Source organism: Meles meles, chromosome 8, assembly GCF_922984935.1.
Source record: "Meles meles chromosome 8, mMelMel3.1 paternal haplotype, whole genome shotgun sequence".
In the NCBI taxonomy this organism is placed as follows: Eukaryota; Metazoa; Chordata; class Mammalia; order Carnivora; family Mustelidae; genus Meles; species Meles meles.
The window spans coordinates 51,229,205-51,250,579 of record NC_060073.1 but is presented as its reverse complement, the minus strand read 5'-3'; the positions used below and the strand labels follow the sequence as shown (position 1 = coordinate 51,250,579).

The following is a 21,375-nucleotide window of genomic DNA, read 5'->3' as shown; positions in this document are numbered from 1 at the left end:
CTTTGGTTTTTATTATGAGTGCATGGAAAGCCACTGGAAAGTTCTGAGCCAAGGACTAATACGATTTGATTTCATTTCAGATTTTATGTGGAACAGACTGGTTGCTATGCTGAGACTAGACAGAACTATGGGGGCAGGGGCAGAGGCAGGGAGACCAGTTAGGGGGTTATTAGCATAAGCCTTGTGAGAGATGATGGTCGCTAAGAATAGGGTAGTAGTAGTGGAGATAGTGACACTGGCTGGATTCTGAATATATTTTGAAGAGAAACCCATCAGGATTCATTTATGGATTAACTGTGGGATAGGAGAAAAAAAGAGAAGACAAGGATGGTTGGCGCCAAGGTTTTGGTCTAAGTAACAAGATGGATGAAAATAATACAATTTATGAAGTTTCTTAATAGCCATCTTAGTCTATAATTTTAATTAACCCATTAATTTTTCTAATATTATTCCCACAAAATATTTCATTCAAACATCATTTAGATTATTTTTTATAATGAATTAAATATTGTTTGAGGGTCATAATGATAGCCTATGACAGTCAAGAAAAGGTCTTTTTATAAATACAGAAGGTTATAGTACAATTGTTTAGTTGCTTAAGATTAAGAAATTAGAAATTTCCTCTCAATCAGGTTTTCATATAGGATTTCAATTTTTTTTCTAATGTCTGACTTCTCATAGATTCTTTCAGTAAGAACCTAGGGAATGCAAATAAAACATTTCTTTGGAGTAGATCTAAAAATCAAGAAAAATTATACAAATGAGAACTCTGCCTGTCTACTGAGGGAGAGAGAATCTCAAGTACACTCTGTGAGCCTGGAGCCTGACACCGGGCATGATCCCATGACCCTGAGATCATAACCTGAGCTGAAATCAAGAGTCAGCTGCTTAACTGACAGAGCCACCCAGGCACCCCTGTATGGGTCTTTAATATTTGTGCTTTTCTATTTAGAATCTTAGGGAAGATGTTTAAGTGCATACAGATGTAATGGTTAGAGATACTGAGGTGAAAAGAATTTGACTAACAGTAAATTAACATCTTAAACATTAATTCTATGTTTGCCAAAAAGGAGCAACAGAATACCAAGGGATCGGAAGCCTGATGTTCATATTCCCACAGCTCTCTACAATTTATACTGGCATCTTCAACATGAGCTGAGTACTTTACGAGGTAAAGATAGAGAGAGAATGTAATTTAGGTATTATACTGTATCAATCAACAAGGGAAACTTCAGCCTATCCCAGTCATTTAAAATGAGAGTACTTCTACAGATTTTTGTTCACTCAACATATACTGAGTTCCTACCAGATGCAAAGCAGTACAGGCCATAAGAGATAAAAGGATAAATCTAGACAGAGCTCCTGCCCTCGGGAGCTTCCTAGTTACTAGGGGAGCTTAGAACCTAAATAATTTTATTCTTAATATAGAATTTAGTTTACGAAGTATAAATAAAATGCTATTGGAGTTTGGAAGAGGCAAGAGAATTTCTATTAAGGAAGACTTTATGGATGAGATGGTATTTGAGTCAGACCTTTAGAGACATTAAGTCTAACCATGCAGGAATAAAAAGATGTGGGAGAAACTATCACCTGATTACCCACACGCCATTCCCACTTTTCATTGCCAGCAGAGCCCTGATTTTGTTTTTGTGTCTCTCAGTCTCTGAAATGACTCGAGAGTCAGTCCTGGTTAGTCTAACCTAAACCAATCATGGTAATCGTAGCCCTCTGGTCAATGTATAAGAAGAGATCATGAGCTGATAGTGATCCAATGAACTGAGAAAAGGGATCTGCTAGGTCTTTGAATTAACCAATCTGCGAGCCACTTTGTATCAGGATTTCTTAAAAAGTGAGAAAATACATAGTGTTCTTCCTTAAACTAGTGTAACAGGAGTTTTCTGACTTGTAACTGATAGCAATTTAAATGACAGAGGAATGGACATTCTAGCTGAAGGAACCAATGAGCAGAGGCTCATTTCCCACCGGGTGGGAAAGTAACAGCTATACAGCCCTCAATTAGTTAACCCTGGTGAGACTGGAGTGCAAAAGGTGATAGTGGTAACTGAAACAGAAAAAATAGTCTAGGTTGGTAGATTGTTCAGGACCTTGAATGTCAGGTCAACAAACTGGGACTATTTTGTTGCCAATGAAGAATTGTTGCTGAGTTTTAGCCAGGAAAGTGATCTGATGAGAGCTGTGCTTTAGAAAGGTTATCTTAGAATTAAGAGAAGAGTCTGGAAGTCTGGTGATTAATCACAGAATCTAAGGTAATCTGGATGAGAAGAGAAGCCTGAACTATAGTTACAGTCCCCTACAGGGCATGGAATCTGTCTTATGGATAAACTGAAAGTGAAACCCGGTGGAGAGAAATCTGACAAGATCAGAGAGCTAATTACCGTGGAGAAGGCAAGAAAAGGAGCCAGAATGTTTGTTTTTCAGAAACAACCTTTATGGCTAGAGTTCTTATAAATTCACCCTTGTGTTCTTTGAAGTTGGCTTTCATATAATCCTGAACATTATGTGCAGTGTAAATTTGCAGCTGTGGGATGGTGGGAGTATGGGAGGTACTGAGCCTGTCTGAATATATTTTACAGGTTTTTAGCTCAGTGCTTCATTTCTTCTTTACTTTATTCCTTTGCAAAGTCAAAAGCTGAGGATTCCCAGAGTTCTTTAGAGAGTATGTGCATTAATAACACTGTAAAAAGAAAAAACCCTAATGAATTTAACATAAATATAATATAAACCCAATAAAAAAACAAGCAAAAAACCCCAGAAAATGGACAAAATATATGGTTGGTATACAAGTTTTGAGTCTAGGAATCCAAGTATAAATAGCAAACGGGATGTTGGATCAAGTTGTTGGTATTTCAATGCTAGTTCTGTTACTATGATTTGTAACATATTATACACTGTATAAAGTTACACTGCTGCCCACACTAGTACCACATTAGCTACCTCTGTAATAAATAATACAAAAATTTTTAATGATGGTTCTCTGACAGCTATCATATTGCTCTTCAACATTTGGATTTTAAAAATAATCAACATAAGGAAAACAGCATGGCAGTTCCTCAGAAAGTTGAAAATAGAGCTACCCTATGACCCAGCAATTGCACTACTGGGTATTTACCCTAAAGATACAAATGTAGTGATCCAAAGGGGCACGGGCACCAGAATGGTTATAGCAGTAATGTCCACAATAGCTAAACTATGGAAAGAACCTCGATGTCCATCAACAGATGAAAGGATAAAGAAGATGTGGTATATATATACAATGGAATACTATGCAGCCATCAAAAGAAATGAAATCTTGCCATCTGCGATGACATGGATGGAACAAGAGGGTATTATGCTTAGCGAAGTAAGTCAATCAGAGAAAGACAACTATTATATGATCTCCCTGATATGAGGAAGTGGAGATGCAACGTGGGGGGTCTGGGGGGTAGGAAAAGAATAAATGAAACAAGATGGGATCAGGAGGGAGACAAACCACTGGAGACTCTTAATCTCACAAAACAAACTGAGGGTTGCTGGGGGGAGGGGGCTATGGAGAGGGTGGTGGGGTTATGGACATTGGGGAGGGTATGTGCTATGGTGAGTGCTGTGAAGTGTGTAAACCTGGCGATTCACAGACCTGTACCCCTGTGGCTAATAATACATTATATGTTTATAAAAAATAATCAACATAAGTAAATGTTTACTGTGGATAGACCGAGCTAAATGGTATTAAACTATGTTGTATATTCTCTCTAAATCAACTGTAAACTTTAACAAGTGCCATTCACCTTCAGGCACTTAGCCAAGTATGGAATTATCATCTCTCTGTCTTTGCTTCTCTAAACTCTTTAAAGTTTTTTTTACTACTTAAGTTGATTAGAACATCTAATTTGATCAAATATCCATAATCAATCCTTCTACACTTAAAGCATAGTATTGGCAATCGACCCACTGGGAAAACATGGCATATTATTTGGGTAACCTCCAGGGTCCATGACACTAAAGAAAAAAATGTTCTTACCCAGTAGTTCTTTACAGATTGATCAGGAATGGAATTCAGGGAATTCATGAATGCTCAATTTATTATTTACATGCATATGGATGGTTTTATTGTTTGTTTTAGGGCAGAAGTTGGGGTAGGAGAAGGCCTAATAAAATGCATTCCTTCATTTTCAACAAAAGGTTTATGGCCTCAAAAAGATTAATTACCACCTCTCTAATCTACCCATTGGTGGATGAGTCTTACTCATACTCTACGACAGCTGCTATTACATTTTTTAGCAATACTCAATTACCTAAGATTTAAAAACCAACTAAAAGACAGTACACTGATGGTGAAAAATCCAGTCTGTAACTAAAAATTTCTAAAAACAGAAATGAAAAATCACACAAAAACCAAAACACAAAACCTAAAAATGCCCAAATCTTTCTAATGGATTTTTAAAATGAATGAAGCTATTCTTCTTAAAAGAAATGATCTCCTAAGGTAACTTTAATTTTTAAGGAGTCATCTTAGAGCTAAGTAGGGTATGACCTTAGGATTCCACAGCCAGCTAAAATCCGAAAAGAGACATAGAAGGGTAAGAGGTTACTACCACCTCCTTTGATTATAAAAATCTCTGCTATATGGCAACTATATAACCAACGAGATTCAAACAGTTAACTGGGAAGGCAATAACACTTTGTTAGTGTTTTATAGTTTCACAAATAAATGTTAATAATTTATTAATTATAATTATTAATAATTAATAAATTAATAATAAATAAAATAAATATTAATAATAATCAATAAATCATTAACATTTATTTCCATTATACTACACTATTAAATGTGGTTCTAATCACCAAAAGAATTTAAGTTCAGAGTTGGAAGTCTCTATCATTCTCACCTTGGTACAGACCACACGTACAACGACTTTCCAAAAGGCAGAGGAATCAGACCCAGGTTGTACCTCAAAGAGAAGATGTTTTTCCTGGCCAGAAGCCACTTTAGCAGTTCTGCAAAGAGAAAACACAGTTGCTAATTTTATGAAAAGTCTTATAAAAAAATAATGGAGCTATGAAACCAGATTCAAGAAACACTTTAAAACAGAGAAAAAAATTTGAAGAAAATACAGAGACAGATAAAATAATGATCATAGTAGATTCTTAAACACTGGGATGGAAATGTTTTGATTATAAACATACAACTAAGTTTTTAACATCAACAGAATAGCTGACAGTATGTTTACAAATCTTTTTATGCCCTTTCTCAATGATTTTTACTTGATTTATTATTAATTATTATTATTTAAGATTTTATTTATTTGAAAGAGAGAGAATGAGAGAGAGAGCATGACACTGGGTAGGGTCAGAGGGAGAAGCAGACTCCCTGTTGAGCAGGAGGCCAATGTGGGACTCGATCCCAGGACTCCAGGATCACAACCTGAGCCATAGGCAGTCGCTCAACCAACTAAGCCACCCAGGTGCCTCTCTCAACGGCTTTTAAATATTTAACAAAGACATCAAGAAAAAACATGCCCAAGGAATCAGGTACTTAAAGAAGAAATTTAGCTAGTTTCACTTATCTACATTTTGACTATTGCCTTAGATGTATAAAGTGTGAAAAAATCTTGCTCTTGGTTGAGTCCTAATTTAAACAACAACACACATCACTCTGAAAATTTTTTTTTTACAATTTGGGACTGGATCAAAGCAAATGATTTTGAGACACCTTAAATACAGCTTTGCTGTTTTCCTCTAGCACAGTAATTTTAATTTAGAGAGCCATAGGATTCTAGCATAAAAATATAACTTTTAGAAGATGATTCAATATCTTCTTATTAATGCCAATTTAAATTAGATCAAAGATATACTTAAGTATTATGGCTCCCTTTTATCATTAGTCACATTTCTCTTTGAGCTAAAACCTTTGAACTAAACGATGTACAGCTAACTAGAGGCCACTTACAATGAAGCAACTAGCCCTAGGTAGCAAAGTCTGCCAGTGAAAGAAATTTATCTGCCCCAGTACCCAGCTGATTTCTAGCTATCAAGCCACGCTTCTTCTGTATAGATTTAACTTTATAATTCTCAGGCAGCACTGCCCTTGTGAAATGCCCAAATCTGACCCATGGAAATCAGTTTTAAGAACTAAATCCAGTCAACGTCCTATGCTAAATAAATAAAAGGAAGATATTCTTTACCATCATTTTTGTACTACACAGTAAGCTTAGCTTGTGTATCCTTTTACATGACATACTTATCTGGCATCTAAAGCCAAAAGGCAAAAATTTAAAGAACAGATGGTTTACGTATATAAGTTCCAAGACTCTAAAGGGATGGCAAATGTCATTGACTACTCTTCATCAGAATCAAAACAATAAACTTAAAAAAGCATTCCATTCATGATACTATTAAATTCTTAATCCATTTTTACTCCTTAAGAATATGGTCCCAGAAGTAATGCCTCAAATATTACCATTTGGATAATTTAATAGATAAATAAATAAAATGCCAGAGTGTTATGACTATATTTTTATTATAAAAGATCAGACAATACATAATTATACACAGTAAAATGTACAATCTCCCTTTCCTGCCTCCCTTTTCACCAATTTCCCAGAAACTTAGTGTATACTTACAGTTCATTTTCTATGAATTTATATGTATATTCATACAGGATCCATCCATATAGCCATACAGGATTTCTTTCTTTCTCTTTTTTTTTTTTTAAATGAATGATATCCACTGTTTCTTTTTATTTTTCAAATTCTTTTTAAAAAAATTTAAATTCAATTAATTAACATTAATGTGTTATTAGTTTCAGAGGAAATCTGATGTTTCTAAAAGAAACTATATTCTAACATAACTAGCTTTTAAGACATTCTTTATTCTTCATGACTGGACAGTAACAGTAGATTCTATTTTAATAGCTTCTATAGAGATCAGTATAAAAACTGATATAATAAAGGAAAAATTCACAAAGAAAAGGCACAGTTCTCTTATATATGTACTTTTAGAAGGCAGAGAAATTTAAATTCCATCTTAGAAATCTATTTAAGTGTTAAAGAGATTTGAAGATGGTATAGCTAATTAGAAAATATTAATTAAAAATACCTTATTCCTTGGTGGTGACAAATGAATTATTACTACTTATGTGTTTCTCTGGCAAAAATAATGCTCAGTGAACAAACACAGAAGATTTATTTATTAACTAGATGAATTGGCTGATGTATAGAAACCTGAGTGCCCTTTGACTATACCTGGAAGCTTTTTCTATGGCTAATTGGCTTATTCTCTTCTATTCTGCATACCTCTAGTGCTTTCAAATAAGAATCGATTTATAAGCCTGTATTTAAAATTCAATTTTAAGTTTGTTTGGTTCTTTGTTCCTATATATGTCTTAAAATAGCCATATAGCAGGTCTTACAGTAGGTACTCAATATATATTTGCTCGCTGCTGCTGAAACACTCAGTCTTACCAATCACTATTTCTGGTTACCTCTTACACAGTCATATCATGTGGGGCATATGTCAGGTAGAAAAAATAAAATGAAAAAGAGCAAGCCTTACATATCATTAAGTTCTGCTACTCTCCCAAGAAATTCTTCATAAGTTAAGGAGCCACTTTCTCGAACCAATATGACATGTTTTGCTACTTTTTCTGGTAACTTGTTAAGAACCAACTGTGTCTGATCTGAAAATTGCTGTCCCATGATGAAAGGATGTCTTGAAATCCAGAAACAATGTTGCTTCACATAGTTATCTGTCAAATATATACAAAAGTTACTTTTATATACACTATAAAAACAGCAATATACTCATCACTTCAAGAAAATAAGAAAAACTAGGAATACCTTTAAGTGAGAGTTCAGTAGACTTAAATGTGTCTAAGGTGGAATTTATTTAAATGACTATATATTTATTTTTTAATGATTTAAAAAAAATTTTTTATTTACTTGTTTGACAGAGAAAGAGAGAGTACAAGCACAAGCAAGGGGACTGGCAGAGGGAGGAGAAGCAGGCTTCTTTCTCTTTTTTTTTTGGCTTGAACACTAATGACCACAACCAGTGTTTATTGAACACTTGCCGTGTACCAAGGCAGCCCTCGCAGCCACCCTGAGAGGTAGATGCTATCCCTCTAAATGTGAAGAACTGGGCATAGAGTGTAGGAAACCCACCCAGAGCTGCAGAGAGGAAGTGGCACAGCAGGAACTCTGTGCATCCATTCATCTGTTGATGGACCTCTAGGCACCCAGACAAGGGAGCACCTTGCATTGGCGAGGAACTGGCTTGGGGGGGCGGGGGCGGGGGAAGCTCTTTCCCCACTCCAAGAAAAGAATAAAGGAGGTATCTTCAGACACCTGCAGGCACGGGGACTTCCTGTCTCCTGGGGATAAAGGGAGAGGCAGCTCTGAAAGCAGGTGCCCCAGGTCTAACCTCATAGCCACTGTTGTTTTAAAGAGATCACCCCCCAAAACCCCCTCCATCCCCACCTCGCCCCAGGCCTCCCTCTGGGGCTTGATCCAAGGATCCTGGGATTATGACCTGAGCAGAAGGCAGACACTTATCGGACTGAGCCACCCAGGTGTCCCTAAATGACTATATATATATTAAAAAAAAAATACATATATATATTTTTAATTAACATATATAATGTATTATTTATTTCAGAAGTACAGGTCTGTGATTCATCAGTCTTACACATTTCACAGCCCTCACCACAGCACATACCCTCCCCAATGTCCATCGCCCAGACACCCCATCCCTCCCACCCCCCTCCACTCCAGCAACCCTCAGTTTGTTTCCTGAGATTAAAAGCCTCTTATGATTTGTCTCCCTTGCTGGTCCCATCTTGTTTCATTTCTCCCTCCCTTCCTCTATGATCCTCTATCTTGTTTCTCATATCTGTGAGATATGAGATCTCATATCTGAGAGATCACAATTGTCTTTCTCTGACTGACTTATTTTGCTCAGCATAATACCCTCTAGTTTCATCCACATCATTGCAAATGGCAAGATTTCGTTTCTTTTGATGGCTGCATAGCATTCCATTGTGTATATTTACCACATCTTCTTTATCCATTCTTCTGTTGATGGACATCTAGGCTCTTTCCATAGTTTGGCTATTGTGGACATCGCTGCTATAAACATTGGGGTGCACATGCCCTTTCAGATCACTACATTTATATCTTTGGGGTAAATACCCAGTAGTGCAATTGCTGGGTCATAGGGTATACTGTTCATATTCTTGACCACTATGATATATGAAGATATATAATCATGATATAATTACATCAGCCAGATAACATTTGTTGTTGAATTACTTTATTTGTAAATGTGCAGCTTACTTTTGATTGTAAAATATATGCAAATTAAACAGGTTTTTGGTTTGAAAACCTAAGAAAATTAAAATATTAGGTAATTTAACCACCTCCCATTTTCTGCTTAGGAAAGAAAAAAAGACAGCATTTTTGCTTTTCAACTTCTCCAGGTGTTTTAAACTTAGAGTTTATAAAATTTGTTTTCTAAGTATGAAGGTGATATTCTAGTTAAAAGGCTAGATTACTACTTTAATAATCTACTATCAATATAGATCAATAAGTTGTTGAATTGACTTAAAAAAAGTAATCACAAAACATTTATTGAACAACTAAAGTCTTGAAAGATGTAAGTCTATAAATTGTGGCTAGAGAAGAACTGAATGTGTTTATTCTACAAAGTTTTCTCCTTTGGTAAATAATGATTTATCAGAATACCTTAACTATTGAGAATATGAATAAAATAGAAAATAAAGTTTAATATTTTTGTCTATGCTGACTTATTCTGTAACTTAATTTGAAAATCCCTGTTCATCACAAATACTACTACTAATAGTAAAAGCAGCTAATACTTTTGATCACTCCCATTGTGATCTCCTGAAGAGACAATCTTCTAAGCACTTTACATGTATTCGTGGACAGTCATTCAAATCCCCATAATTACCATTTCATAGATGAAGAAACAGGATAGTTAAGGAAACAAGCACAGAGAGGTTAAAATAACAAAGTCACATAGCTGATACTTTTTTTTGTAATATAAAGTAAGAAGAAGAAAAAAGCAGGAGTGTCTGGGTGGCTCAGTCGATTGATTTCGGTTGGGGTCATTTTCTCAGAGTGGTGAGATCAGCCTTGCTCCCCAGAGGGGACTCTGCTTGAGATTCTCTCTCCCTCTGCCCCCCACCCCTGCATGTGAGGGTACGTGTTCGCATGTGCATTATCTCTCTAAAATAAATAAATAAGTATTTTAAAAAAGAGAAGAGAAAAGAATTACAATTAAAATTATCTGATTCCCCTCCCCAAGAAATTCCAATTTATCTACTCACCAAAAACTATCATTTTTATTGCACACAAATTAACGCTCATATAAAGCAGGTTAAATAGTAACAATTTTATAGGAAAAGTTTGCCAGGAAATATGTTATTATTTAATTAAAAAATAATAAAGGTCTAACTCTTTTTAATACCTATTCATATTTTATTGATTTATATTTTTATTTATATTTTATTTAGTTACAATAAGTAAATAAAATTTATTTATTTATATATATTTTTATATTTATGAAATATGTTTAACTCTAAAATATAAAACCATTTACAATAAGAGTTTTCAGTAACCATAAATATGTAAATTTGCTTTTGGTATTAAAATTTAAGTTACTGTTCTTGAGATTTATTCTTTTAGTCACATTAAATAAAGGAAAAGTAAAATTATACCTAAAAAAGAAAACCCAACAATTACTGTTTTGAATCTGAACCTACTTGGCAACAATAAATATTACATTACAGAGATAAATGAAAGGAAGTCACTGAGGAAGACCCATGTCACCAAAAAAATCTCCGAAGGCGAAATTATGTATTTTAAATATAGTCAAGTGGATTCATAGCAACTGTATCCAAAGAGAAAGATCTTAGTTTAGAGATGGTCTCTAGGGTATTCAACATTAATTTCTGGTTTCATAGTCTAGTAAAATATCCAAGTCCCATGGTTTACACATTTATTTTTATTCTCAGTAAAGACAGTTTCCAAAAATAGACAAAATACCTCAAAACTTAACAAAAAACTTAAAAAGAACCATTTATAATTTGGAAAGTAGAAGAATGTTAAAATAAGTCTTTCCCAAGAAGGCAGTAACTTCACACTGACATATACCACACATATACATGTACATTCTGTCCTTATTTTTCTTGTTCTGATTCAAATGTATAAAACATAAATGTATAAAATGTGTAAAAACATCATCAGGAGTTGGGGTTGTAAACTGGTGTTGGTAAATGGGCTTTTTAATGTCATGGAGATACAATAGTGAGAAAAACAAAAACAAAAACCATGGTTCTTGCCATCATGGAGCATATGATAAAGCAGGGAAGAGACAACAATCACACCAATAAATACATTATAAGATGAAAAAAGCTAAGCCAAACAAGTACAGGGTGCTACAAAAGCCTATAAAAGGGAGGTCTGACCTAGTGTTGTGTCAGGGAAATCCTTAGGCAAACATTTTACTTGAGATCAGTTAGCCAAATAGGGGCAAAGGCATGGAGAGGAAAGGACATTTTCGGCAGAGGTTATAGGCAGAAGTCTAATGTATGAAGGAGCATGATGCCTGAGAGTTAATAAAAAAGGTCAGAGTGACTAAAGCAGAGGGAGAGGGAGACCAGTACCAAGAGATGGTTTGTTTACCATTTTACTGATGACCTGAAACAAGCCTGCAAGGCTGCCCATCGAAGTGGATGGCTAAAATTGGTCTGAATGAATAGTGTCCACTGAGTCCTAGGATCAAGATTGAAACTGATAATGATTTTCTGAAATGAAATAAGTTGTGTCATGTATGACTAAAAGTTAAACCCTGAATGTTTTGGAAAAGTCAACTGCACAAAAACACACAGATAAGATGTGCTTAAAAGCAATTAAAACATAAAGTCTGAAGGTTTCAGTCAAAATAAGTCAGCAGTAAAATAAGGACAAGATGATGTTAAATAGTCCTAAACTCCTGCTAGAAGTAGATGTCCAGATCAAGACCCTAGTCCTATTGTGCTCTGTAATGGGTCTACCACACTGAAGTACTGTAATCAGCCCTAGGCAGTTAAAACTTTATTTATTTATTTATATTTTAAAGGCAGGGGCAGGTGAGGGAGGGACAGAAGAGGAGGGAAAATCTCAAGCAGGTTCCATGCCCAGTCCAGAGCCTGGTGCAGGGCTTGATCTCACAAACCTGAGATCATGACCTGAGCTGAAATAAAGAGTTGGCCGACTGGGCCACCCCAGGCACCCTTAGGCAGTCACATTTTTAAAGGGTGTTAATCATTTTAACATAACTGGAAGAGTATACAAGATGTTATGGATCTAGAAAAGGGGGAAAAAAGTGACTTATTCTAGATAATAATTCAGTAACAACCAACAGGTTTGTTCTAATATTTGGAGATATTTCATGTAGAAGAGGAAGAAAGATTTATTTTATATAGTTACAGTGAAAAGAATGGCCAGTAAGTGTGAATTAGGCAAATTCAGGTCAAATAAAAAGTTCCTATCATCCACAATTATCCAAAGGTATTAAGGGCCCTCTTGTATGTCAGTTTGTTTTCTTTGGAAGTGTGGAGGTGTTTAAAGATTAGAAGTTCATCTAATAAGTAAGTTTTAGAGAAGATTTTTGCTTGGGTGAGAAATAGAGTAGGTGACTTCTAACCTAGTATTTCATTCCCAGAGTGAAACCTAAATTCCCTCTAGTTTTCATGTACAAATCCAATCCAAATGCTGTAAAAAATTCTAACTAACTAGACCGAAAATTTTAAATTACACCTACACACTTAACAAAGAAAAAAATTAAACTTGAAATACATGATCTTAATATTTAAGAAAACATGTAATAATTTAACCAATGTGCCTACCAGACAGATATTTAAAAAGAAGCCACAGTCACTTATTTATTGAGTTAGAAAATGGCCCCTTTGCTTCTGAATTGTTTTTTTTTTAATTTTTATTTTTTACTTATTTATTTATTTATTTTCAGCGTTAACAGTACTCATTGTTTTTGCACCACACCCAGTGATCCATGCAATACATGCCCTCTCTATTACCCTCCACCTGGTTCCCCAACCTCCCCCTCCCCGCCCCTTCAAAACCCTCAGGTTGTTTTTCAGAGTCCATAGTCTCTCATGGTTCATCTCCCCTTCCAATTTCCCTCAACTCCCTTCTCCTCTCCATCTCCCCATGTCCTCCATGTTCTTTGTTATGCTCCACAAATAAGTGAAACCATATGATACTTGACTCTCTCTGCTTGACTTATTTCGCTCAGCATAATCTCTTCCAGTTCCATCCTTGTTGCTACAAAAGTTGGGTATTCATCCTTTCTGATGGAGGCATAATACTCCATCGTGTATATGTACCACATCTTCCTTATCCATTCGTCCGTTGAAGGGCATCTTGGTTCTTTCCAGTTTGGCGACCATGGCCATTGCTACTATAAACATTGGGGTACAGATGGCTCTTCTTTATTTTTTTTTTTTAAATATTTTATTTATTTATTTGACAGAGAGAGGTCACAAGTAGGCAGAGAAGCAGGCAGAGAGAGAGGGAGAAACAGGCTCCCCACTGAGCAGAGAGCCCGATGCGGGGCTCGATCCCAGGACCCTGAGATCATGACCTGAGCCGAAGGCAGAGGCTTAAACCACTGAGCCACCCAGGCGCCCCCAGATGGCTCTTCTTTACACTACATCTGTATCTTTGGGGTAAATACGCAGCAGTGCAATTGTTTCTGCATTGTTTTGATCTAATGGTCTAACTTTGAATAAGGTTTATAATTTGAGGCAGCATATTAACTTTTTATCCTGTAATTGTAGTTGGTATCTGGGAAACCTAATCACTAACTCCTTTGATTAAAAGGTGACACTATTTAGACAATAAGAGAGCCTGGGCAGTGGTTCTTAACCTGCTTCAGTGGATAGGGTCTGGAATTTACAGTTCATTTTGAATACCATAGAATAATGATAATGATTAATTTTAATATGCATCACTAGCATAAAAATATGGCTCTGTGATCTATATGCATTATAAAAACAAACCAAGGGGTATGTTCACAAAAACAGTCTGTTGTGGCCACCATCTAGCCACCCGCCACAGGTTTTTCAGTGTCCCTCTTTGGTGACTCAGCACATTCTTCTATAAAATAGCACATATCATCAGTTAGGTCACTTGACCATCCCTCTCTGTGGGCTTCCTGAGGACAGAAGCTGTGTTCTCTCTTCTGGTAGATACATAAACATATAATAAATGTGGGGCGCCTGGGTGGCTCAGTGGGTTAAAGCCTCTGCCTTCAGCTCAGGTCATGATCCCAGGGTCCTGGAATCAAGCCCCACATTGGGCTCTCTGCTCAGCGGGGAGCCTGCTTCCTCCTCTCTCTCTGCCTGCCTCTCTGCCTACTTGTGATCGCTGTCTGTCAAATAAGTAAATAAAATCTTAAAAAAAAAACCCCATATATGTTTATGAACGGATACAATAAATATTGTTGACAGTTTTTTTATTATTGTTCACTTAGTATTCTTTTGACTTGCTAATGTGTTCATTCATCTACTAATCACTTGGAGAGAAGTGGAAATTTTAAAAATATAAGAAAAATACAAAATTGAAAAAATGTATCACTAAATTAACAGTATATAAATTGAGAAATATTCATTATTTGGTATTATCAAATAATTACCTCTAGATCATGCAGTAGTAGTATAGCATAGGAATATAATTTGCCAATTACTGACATAGAATTCAGCAGAAGATAAATCTCCAGTAAAAAGATTCAAAGAACTAGCAGGTCTCATACTACTATGCTACCTATAATTTTGTCCTTTCTGGCAGGATATAAAAGCACACCTTGCTTTACCGCACATGGCTTTACTGTGTTTCACAAATATTGCCGCTTACCCCCCACCCTCAAGTTGAAGGTGTGTGGCAACGCTGCATGGAGCAAATCTATTCAGAGCAAAAGCATTTGCTCACTTCACTTCTTGTAACATTTTAGTAATTCTTGCAATATTTCCAATTTTTTCATTATTATTATATTTGTTATGATAATCTGTGATCAGTGATCTTTGAAGTTACTATTGTGATTGTTTTTGGGTGCCATGAACTGCACCCATATAAGATAGCAAACTTAATTGATAAATGTTATATATATTCAGACTGCTCCACAAACTAGCTGTTCCCGCATCTCTTCCCTTCTACATTAGCCTCCCTATTCCCTGAGACACAACAATATTGAAATTAGGCCTAGGTTTAGTGTTTAAGTGAAAGGAAGAGTCACTCGTCTCACTTTTAAGTCAAAAGCTAGAACTGATTAAGCTTAGTAAAGAAGGTATGCCAAAAGCTGAAATAGGCCAAAAGCTAGGCCTCTTGTACTAGTTAACCAAGTTATGAATGCAAAAGAAATGTTCTTGAAAGAAATTAAAAGTGCTACTCCAGGGAAAACACAAACAATAAGAAAGTGAAACAGCCTCACTGCTGATACAGAGAAAGTTTAAGTGGTCTAGATAGAGGATTGAACCAGCCACACCATTCCCTTAAGCCAGAGCCTAATCCAGAGCACAGTCCTAACCCCCTTCAATTCTACGAAGAAGGCTGTGTGTGGTGAAGAAGTGGCAGAAGAAAAGTCTGAAGTTAGCAGAGGTTGGTTCGTGAGGGTTAAGGAAAGAAGTCATCTCTGTAACATTCAAGTGCAAGGGTAAAGCAGCAAGTGCTGACACAGAAGCTGCAGGGAGTTATCCAGAAGATCTCAGATAAGTCATGCAGGTGGGGCACTAAACAACAGACGTCCAGTGTAGATGAAACAGCCTTCTCCTGGAAGATGTCAGCTAGGCCTTTCATAGCTAGAGAGGAGAAGTCCATGCCTGGCTTCAAAGCTTCAAAGGACAGGCTGACTCTCTTATTAGGGGCTAATGCAGTTAGTGAATTTATTTTTTTTAAAAGATTTTATTTATTTATTTGAGAGAGAAAGAGTGCAAGCAAGTGCAGCTGGCAGAGGGAGAGGGAGAAAGTCAATCCCAGGACCCTGGTATCATGATCTGAGTGGAAGGCAAACGGTTAACCAACTGAGCCATCCAGGAGCCCTGTAGTTGGTGACTTTAAATTGAAGCCAGTGCTCATTTACCATTTCAGTCATCCTATAACCCTTAAGAATTATGCTCAATCTACTCTGCCTATGCTCTAAAAATGGAACAATAAAGTCTGGATGACAGCACATCTGTTTACAATATGGCTTACTGAATATTTTAAGCCCACTGTAGAGAGGTACTGCTCAGAAAAAAAGATTCCTTTCAAATTATTACTGCTCACTGACAAAGCACCTGGTCACCCAAGAGCTCTGATGGAGATGTGCAGTGAGATGAATATTGTTTTCATGCCTGCTGACACAACATCCATTCTATAGCTCATGGATCAAATAGTAATTTCAAGTCTTATTTGTTAACATTTTGTGAGGCTATAACCACCACGAGACAGCAATTCCTCTGATGGATCTGGGCAAAGTCAAATGAAAACCTTCTGGAAATGATTCACCATTCCAGATGCCATTAAGAACATTCATGATACATAGGAAGAGATAAAAATATCAATGTGAACAGCAGTTTGCAAGAAATTGATTCTAAAGGCCATGGATGATTTTGAGGGGTTCAAGCCTTTAGTGGAGGAGATAACGCAGATGTGGTGGAAAGAGCAACAACAGAACGAGAATTAGAAGTAGAGCCTGAAGATGTGACTGAATTGCTGCAATCTCACGACAAAACGTCAATGGATGAGGAGTTGCTTCTCATGGATGAACAAAGAAAGTGGTTTCCTGAGATAGAATCTATTTCTGGTGAAGATGTTGTGAAGACTGTTTAAATGAATACAAAGGATTTAGAATATTACATAAACTTAGTTGGTAAAGCAATGGTAGGATTTGAGAAATCAATTGAAAACTGACTCCAATTTTGATAACATTACATGCTAGAGAGAAATCATTCATGAAAACAAGAGTCAATCAATGAGGCGAACTTCATTACTGTCTTAGTTTAAGAAATTGCCATAGCCACTCCAACCTTCAACCATCACTTTGATCTATCAACCGCCATCAACACTGACATAAGACCTTCTATCAGCGGAAAAAAAAAAATTATCACTTGCTGGAAGCTCAGATGATGGTTAGCGTTTTTTAGCAATAAAGTATTTTTTAAATTAAGGCATACACTTTTTTTTTAGACATAATGCTGTTGCACTTAATAGACTACAGTATAGCATAAACGTAACTTGTATATGCACTGGGAAACCAAAAAATTCATTTGACTCACTTTACTGCAATATTTGCTCTACTGTGGTGGTCTGTGACTGAACCTCCAAGGTATTGAATCTCCAAGGTATGCCTGTAATGTGCTTTCAAAAAACCAGGATTGAAGGATTTTTTAAGTAAAGAATAAATGTTATTTTGAAACTCATAAGAATATCAAGAATTCCAAAAATGCCACATTCTCTAGTGTGTGGTAAGATACACTTGATCACTTCTTTTTCTAACAAATGAATTGTTGTAGTTCAAATATTCATTACAAAGATATAAAAATCAGATCATGGGTAACTGGCAAAACAAAAAAAAAAAAACGAACAAAGCAAAAAGCTCCATGAATGTTTAAACCATATCCATTCATAAAAGGATTAAAGCAAAGCTAAGAAGTCTGAAAGTACAGTAAAATGACTAGGTGACAAGTACTGTAGTATTTAGAAAACCTCTCTGAAAGCTGTTCTCCATGAATTTTTGTATCTCTTTATTTACAAAAATGATATTTATAATTGAAATAATCATCAACTACATTCATTGTTAAGTTAGCTTTAACATCAGTGGTAAAAACCAAGTTCTAAAAACTAGATCCTTAAAGGTACTATTTATTTTACTACTCACTGCTTAATCAAATTCTAGATCTGTGACCAGATATCAGCTGGTCTGCAAGACAAGAAATTAATAGAAGCTATTAACAGGTTCATAAGGAAATTATGACCAGTTACTAAAGGAAATTAGACCAGTTACTAAAGGAGCTGGAATACTTATTCTGGGCTCAAAGATCTTTTTTTTTTTTTTTTTTAAGATTTTATTTATTTATTTGACAGAGAGAGAGATCACAAGTAGGCAGAGAGGCAGGCAGAGAGATGGGGAAACAGTCTCCCCGCTGAGCAGAGAGCCCGATGCGGGGCTCGATCCCAGGACCCCGAGATCATGACCCGAGCCGAAGGCAGAGGCTTAACCCACTGAGCCACCCAGGTGCCCCTCAAAGATCTTAAGAAAAAAAAAATTAAAGAAAGAAAAACTACGAAAAGAGAGTACTTGAGATTAAGACTATGGATTTCTGATCGCACTGCTGAGCTTGCTAAATACATTTCATATATAGAAAAACACACTAACTAGACTTGTAAGAACTCTCTCTGGACCTCCCCTGTCTTTTTGGGAGAAGGGGGACAGAAGTGTGTTAAGTGTTTAGACATGAAGTAGGAAGGATCAAGCTACACAGTTCACTTACACCAAATGACAAAGAACACATTTTGAAACCTAGGATCATATTCTGGAGGAAACCACTTAGAAACTGCAGTCAGGGAGAATCAAAGGGAAGGACAAAAATCCATACTACTTTTGAGCTCTCAATTCAGAAAGCATCATTTCTTAGGAGAGACTTCAGTATAGAGGTTACTGATTTAGGATTGTTGATCCATGGCACCTCATAGCCCAGAAAAAATTCTGAATGGACAGAGAAGAGCTGAAAAATAACTTTATGCAGAAGATCTAAGACTTTCAAACCATAGTAAGTGCTGTTAAGGCAGCTTTATAAATATACCAGAGGAAAGAACTAAATCATTTGGCAACATGAAATAGGACAGGGCTGGAATATGAACTTAAACTGAAATTTAATAAAAGGGCCAGGGGATAAATTTGAATAACAGCAGTAAATCCACATTTGGTAACACAATACACATAAAAGAATAAATCACTGCAAACGCTAACGCAGAAGGCTTCCTTTCCAAGAATAGTTACTACAGTTATTAGCAAGATAACTTTTTGTCTCCGATCGGGCCAAGGTAGCCGGTTCGAGGCAAGTCCTTTGGGAGGACGGGCAGAGTAAGGTAATTTAGCAACCGGGGGCCGGCTAAGCAGACCCACTTGGCCATTTCTGAACTATCGCCCGAGGCAAGGATTTCTACTCTGGGGTGTCGAGTGCGGCAGGGGCACACAGGTTTCTGCAGCATCTGTGTGTTTGCTAAGCACACCCGCCACCCTCTGGCCATCCTAGCCGCCTGTGCCCCTCCTTAAGCGCACCTGCACTTTTAACCAACAGCTACATCCGCTGGCCCACTGACTGCGCCGGCGGCAATATTCAAAAGCGGTTCCCGGCTCGAGGAGGACACACTCTCTCCTGGTTCCCCAGAATCACCCTTCCTACCGGCCAAGACATCTGCAGCCCCGGTCACTGGAAACTGGTTGGGGAGACAGCGTCCACGGAAGGGCCTCCTAAGCCAGGACTGCGCCCTAAGCCGAGGCCTAGGAAGGGTGGCGGGGCCAGGCCTGTTTGCCCAGTGAAGCGCCTCTCGGCAGCTGAGGACTGGCGGGTGTCTCTCCTCCCAGCCCTAGGGTCTTGGAGCAACAAGGAAGGGAAATAGCGAAAAGGACGGCACCTGGCAGCTCACCCCAGGTTCAAGGCATCGCGCTTCCGGCAGTGGCAGCTCCGCCTCAGCCCGCCGCTCAGACCCGCAGGCGGCGCCGACACCGCCTTGGCCTGAGACCGGGTCGCACCTCAGTGACGCAGCAGCTCTGCTCCCGCCCCCTCAGTGTGTTGCCTGGAAACGGTGGCCAACCTCTCACAGCAGTCCTTTGCTCCCCGCTCTCTCGTGCCGCGTTGTCTGAGAACCTTCGACCCCCCCCCGCCCCGCCCCCAGCCCTGGAGACCGTCTGAGTGGGTTGGGTGGCCGCCCAGGAGGGGGCAGTGCCCAGAGGCGGCGGGTGAAGCCTCGCCTGGCAGGCTTCTTGAGGCGCAGCCCTGTGAGGTGGACTAGGCTCTGACCTGGCCAGCTGCCGCCTCTCCTGGAGACATCTCCCCAGCAGCTGTCGAGGGCTCCGCTGTTGACAAAGGCCGCACTGTAAATCCCGGGTTTGGTCCGGGGTTGGAGTCCAAACCCGCCTTATTAGGCCTCCAACCTCCCACTGGTCATAGCTACACAAAGGTAATCTTGTTACTTTACCCAGAGTGGGCCGATTATACTCACCTAGCTGGAGTTAAGAAGCGTAGAAGACTAGAAAAAATTAAAATTCTAGAAAATCCAATTTATACAGTGGAAGACTGTATGGGAAGTAATTAGCACAGGGTCCCCATCTCATAGATGGCATCTCATAGATGGCAGCGATTATTATGAACACATGCTGGTGATACTGGCGCTGTCTGTATAGTATAGTATAGTATAGTATAGTGTATATATATATATATATGTATATATATATACACACACACACACACACATACATACATATATATGTATACACACACACACATATAGTATGTTGTGGGCCACATACTATATACTAGGTCACCTTCCAGGCATTGCTCTTGTTTAAGTAGTTTGCTCAAAGTTACATAGCCAGTAAACAGCAAAGCAAGGATTTAAACTCAGATTTAAACTACTTATGGTAGATTAAACGAAATTAAGCTACTTAGCAGCTAATTTAAGCTATTCATAATTCTTAATGTTTGGGCACTTGTCCTTCAGTCATTTGTAGATTTATCCTGTGAAGAATTAATCTTGCCCTCTAATAATGGATAATATTTATTGATCATTAGAACAAGACCTATTCTAAGTACTTTGAAGGTATTAATTTAAACCTTATAGCACTCCTATGAGGTAGGTATTATTAATACTTTCATTTTACAGTTGAAGAAACAGGAAAATCAATTAAATTCTCCGAATTCTAAAACTCATAGACGACAGTATAAGAAAAAAAACTCAGTTACTTTGGATTTGGCGAAGATTTCTTAAATACGGCACAAAAAGCATAAATTGTAGAAGGTAAAATTAACAAATTTTACTTTATCAGAATTAAAACTTCTTCTCAAAACATGCTTAAGTAAAAAGGCAAGCCATAGAGTGGGAGAAGGTATTTGCAAAGCATATATTTGATGACTTCTATCAGAATATATAAAGAACTTGTAATTACAAGTCAGTAAGCAAAGAACCAAATTTCAAAAATTGGCCATCAAATTTAAACAAGACACCTCATTGGGTCACCTCACCTGGATGGCTCAGTGGGTTAAAACCTCTGCTTTCGGCGTCTTCTTCCTGACTTGTCTTGGGCGTTTCTGTTCGTAGA

The 21,375-nt window shown here is 37.4% G+C and overlaps 1 protein-coding gene across 3 annotated transcripts in view; it reads right to left on the bottom strand.

Annotated features, from left to right (window-relative positions):
• The window catches only part of RNF141 (ring finger protein 141), a 41,797-nt gene extending 21,944 nt beyond the window's left edge, over positions 1-19,853 (bottom strand). The window contains exons 1-3 of one of the 3 annotated variants that reach the window (XM_046014814.1): positions 19,692-19,853; positions 7,552-7,744; positions 4,887-4,995 (exon numbers count right to left, since the gene is read on the bottom strand). In XM_046014814.1, coding sequence (XP_045870770.1) covers positions 4,887-4,995; positions 7,552-7,694 — 252 coding nt within the window. In that variant the 5' untranslated portion in view covers positions 7,695-7,744; positions 19,692-19,853. The other 2 variants (XM_046014815.1, XM_046014816.1) reach the window with 2 other exon arrangements.
• Between the last annotated feature and the right edge of the window lie 1,522 nt (positions 19,854-21,375).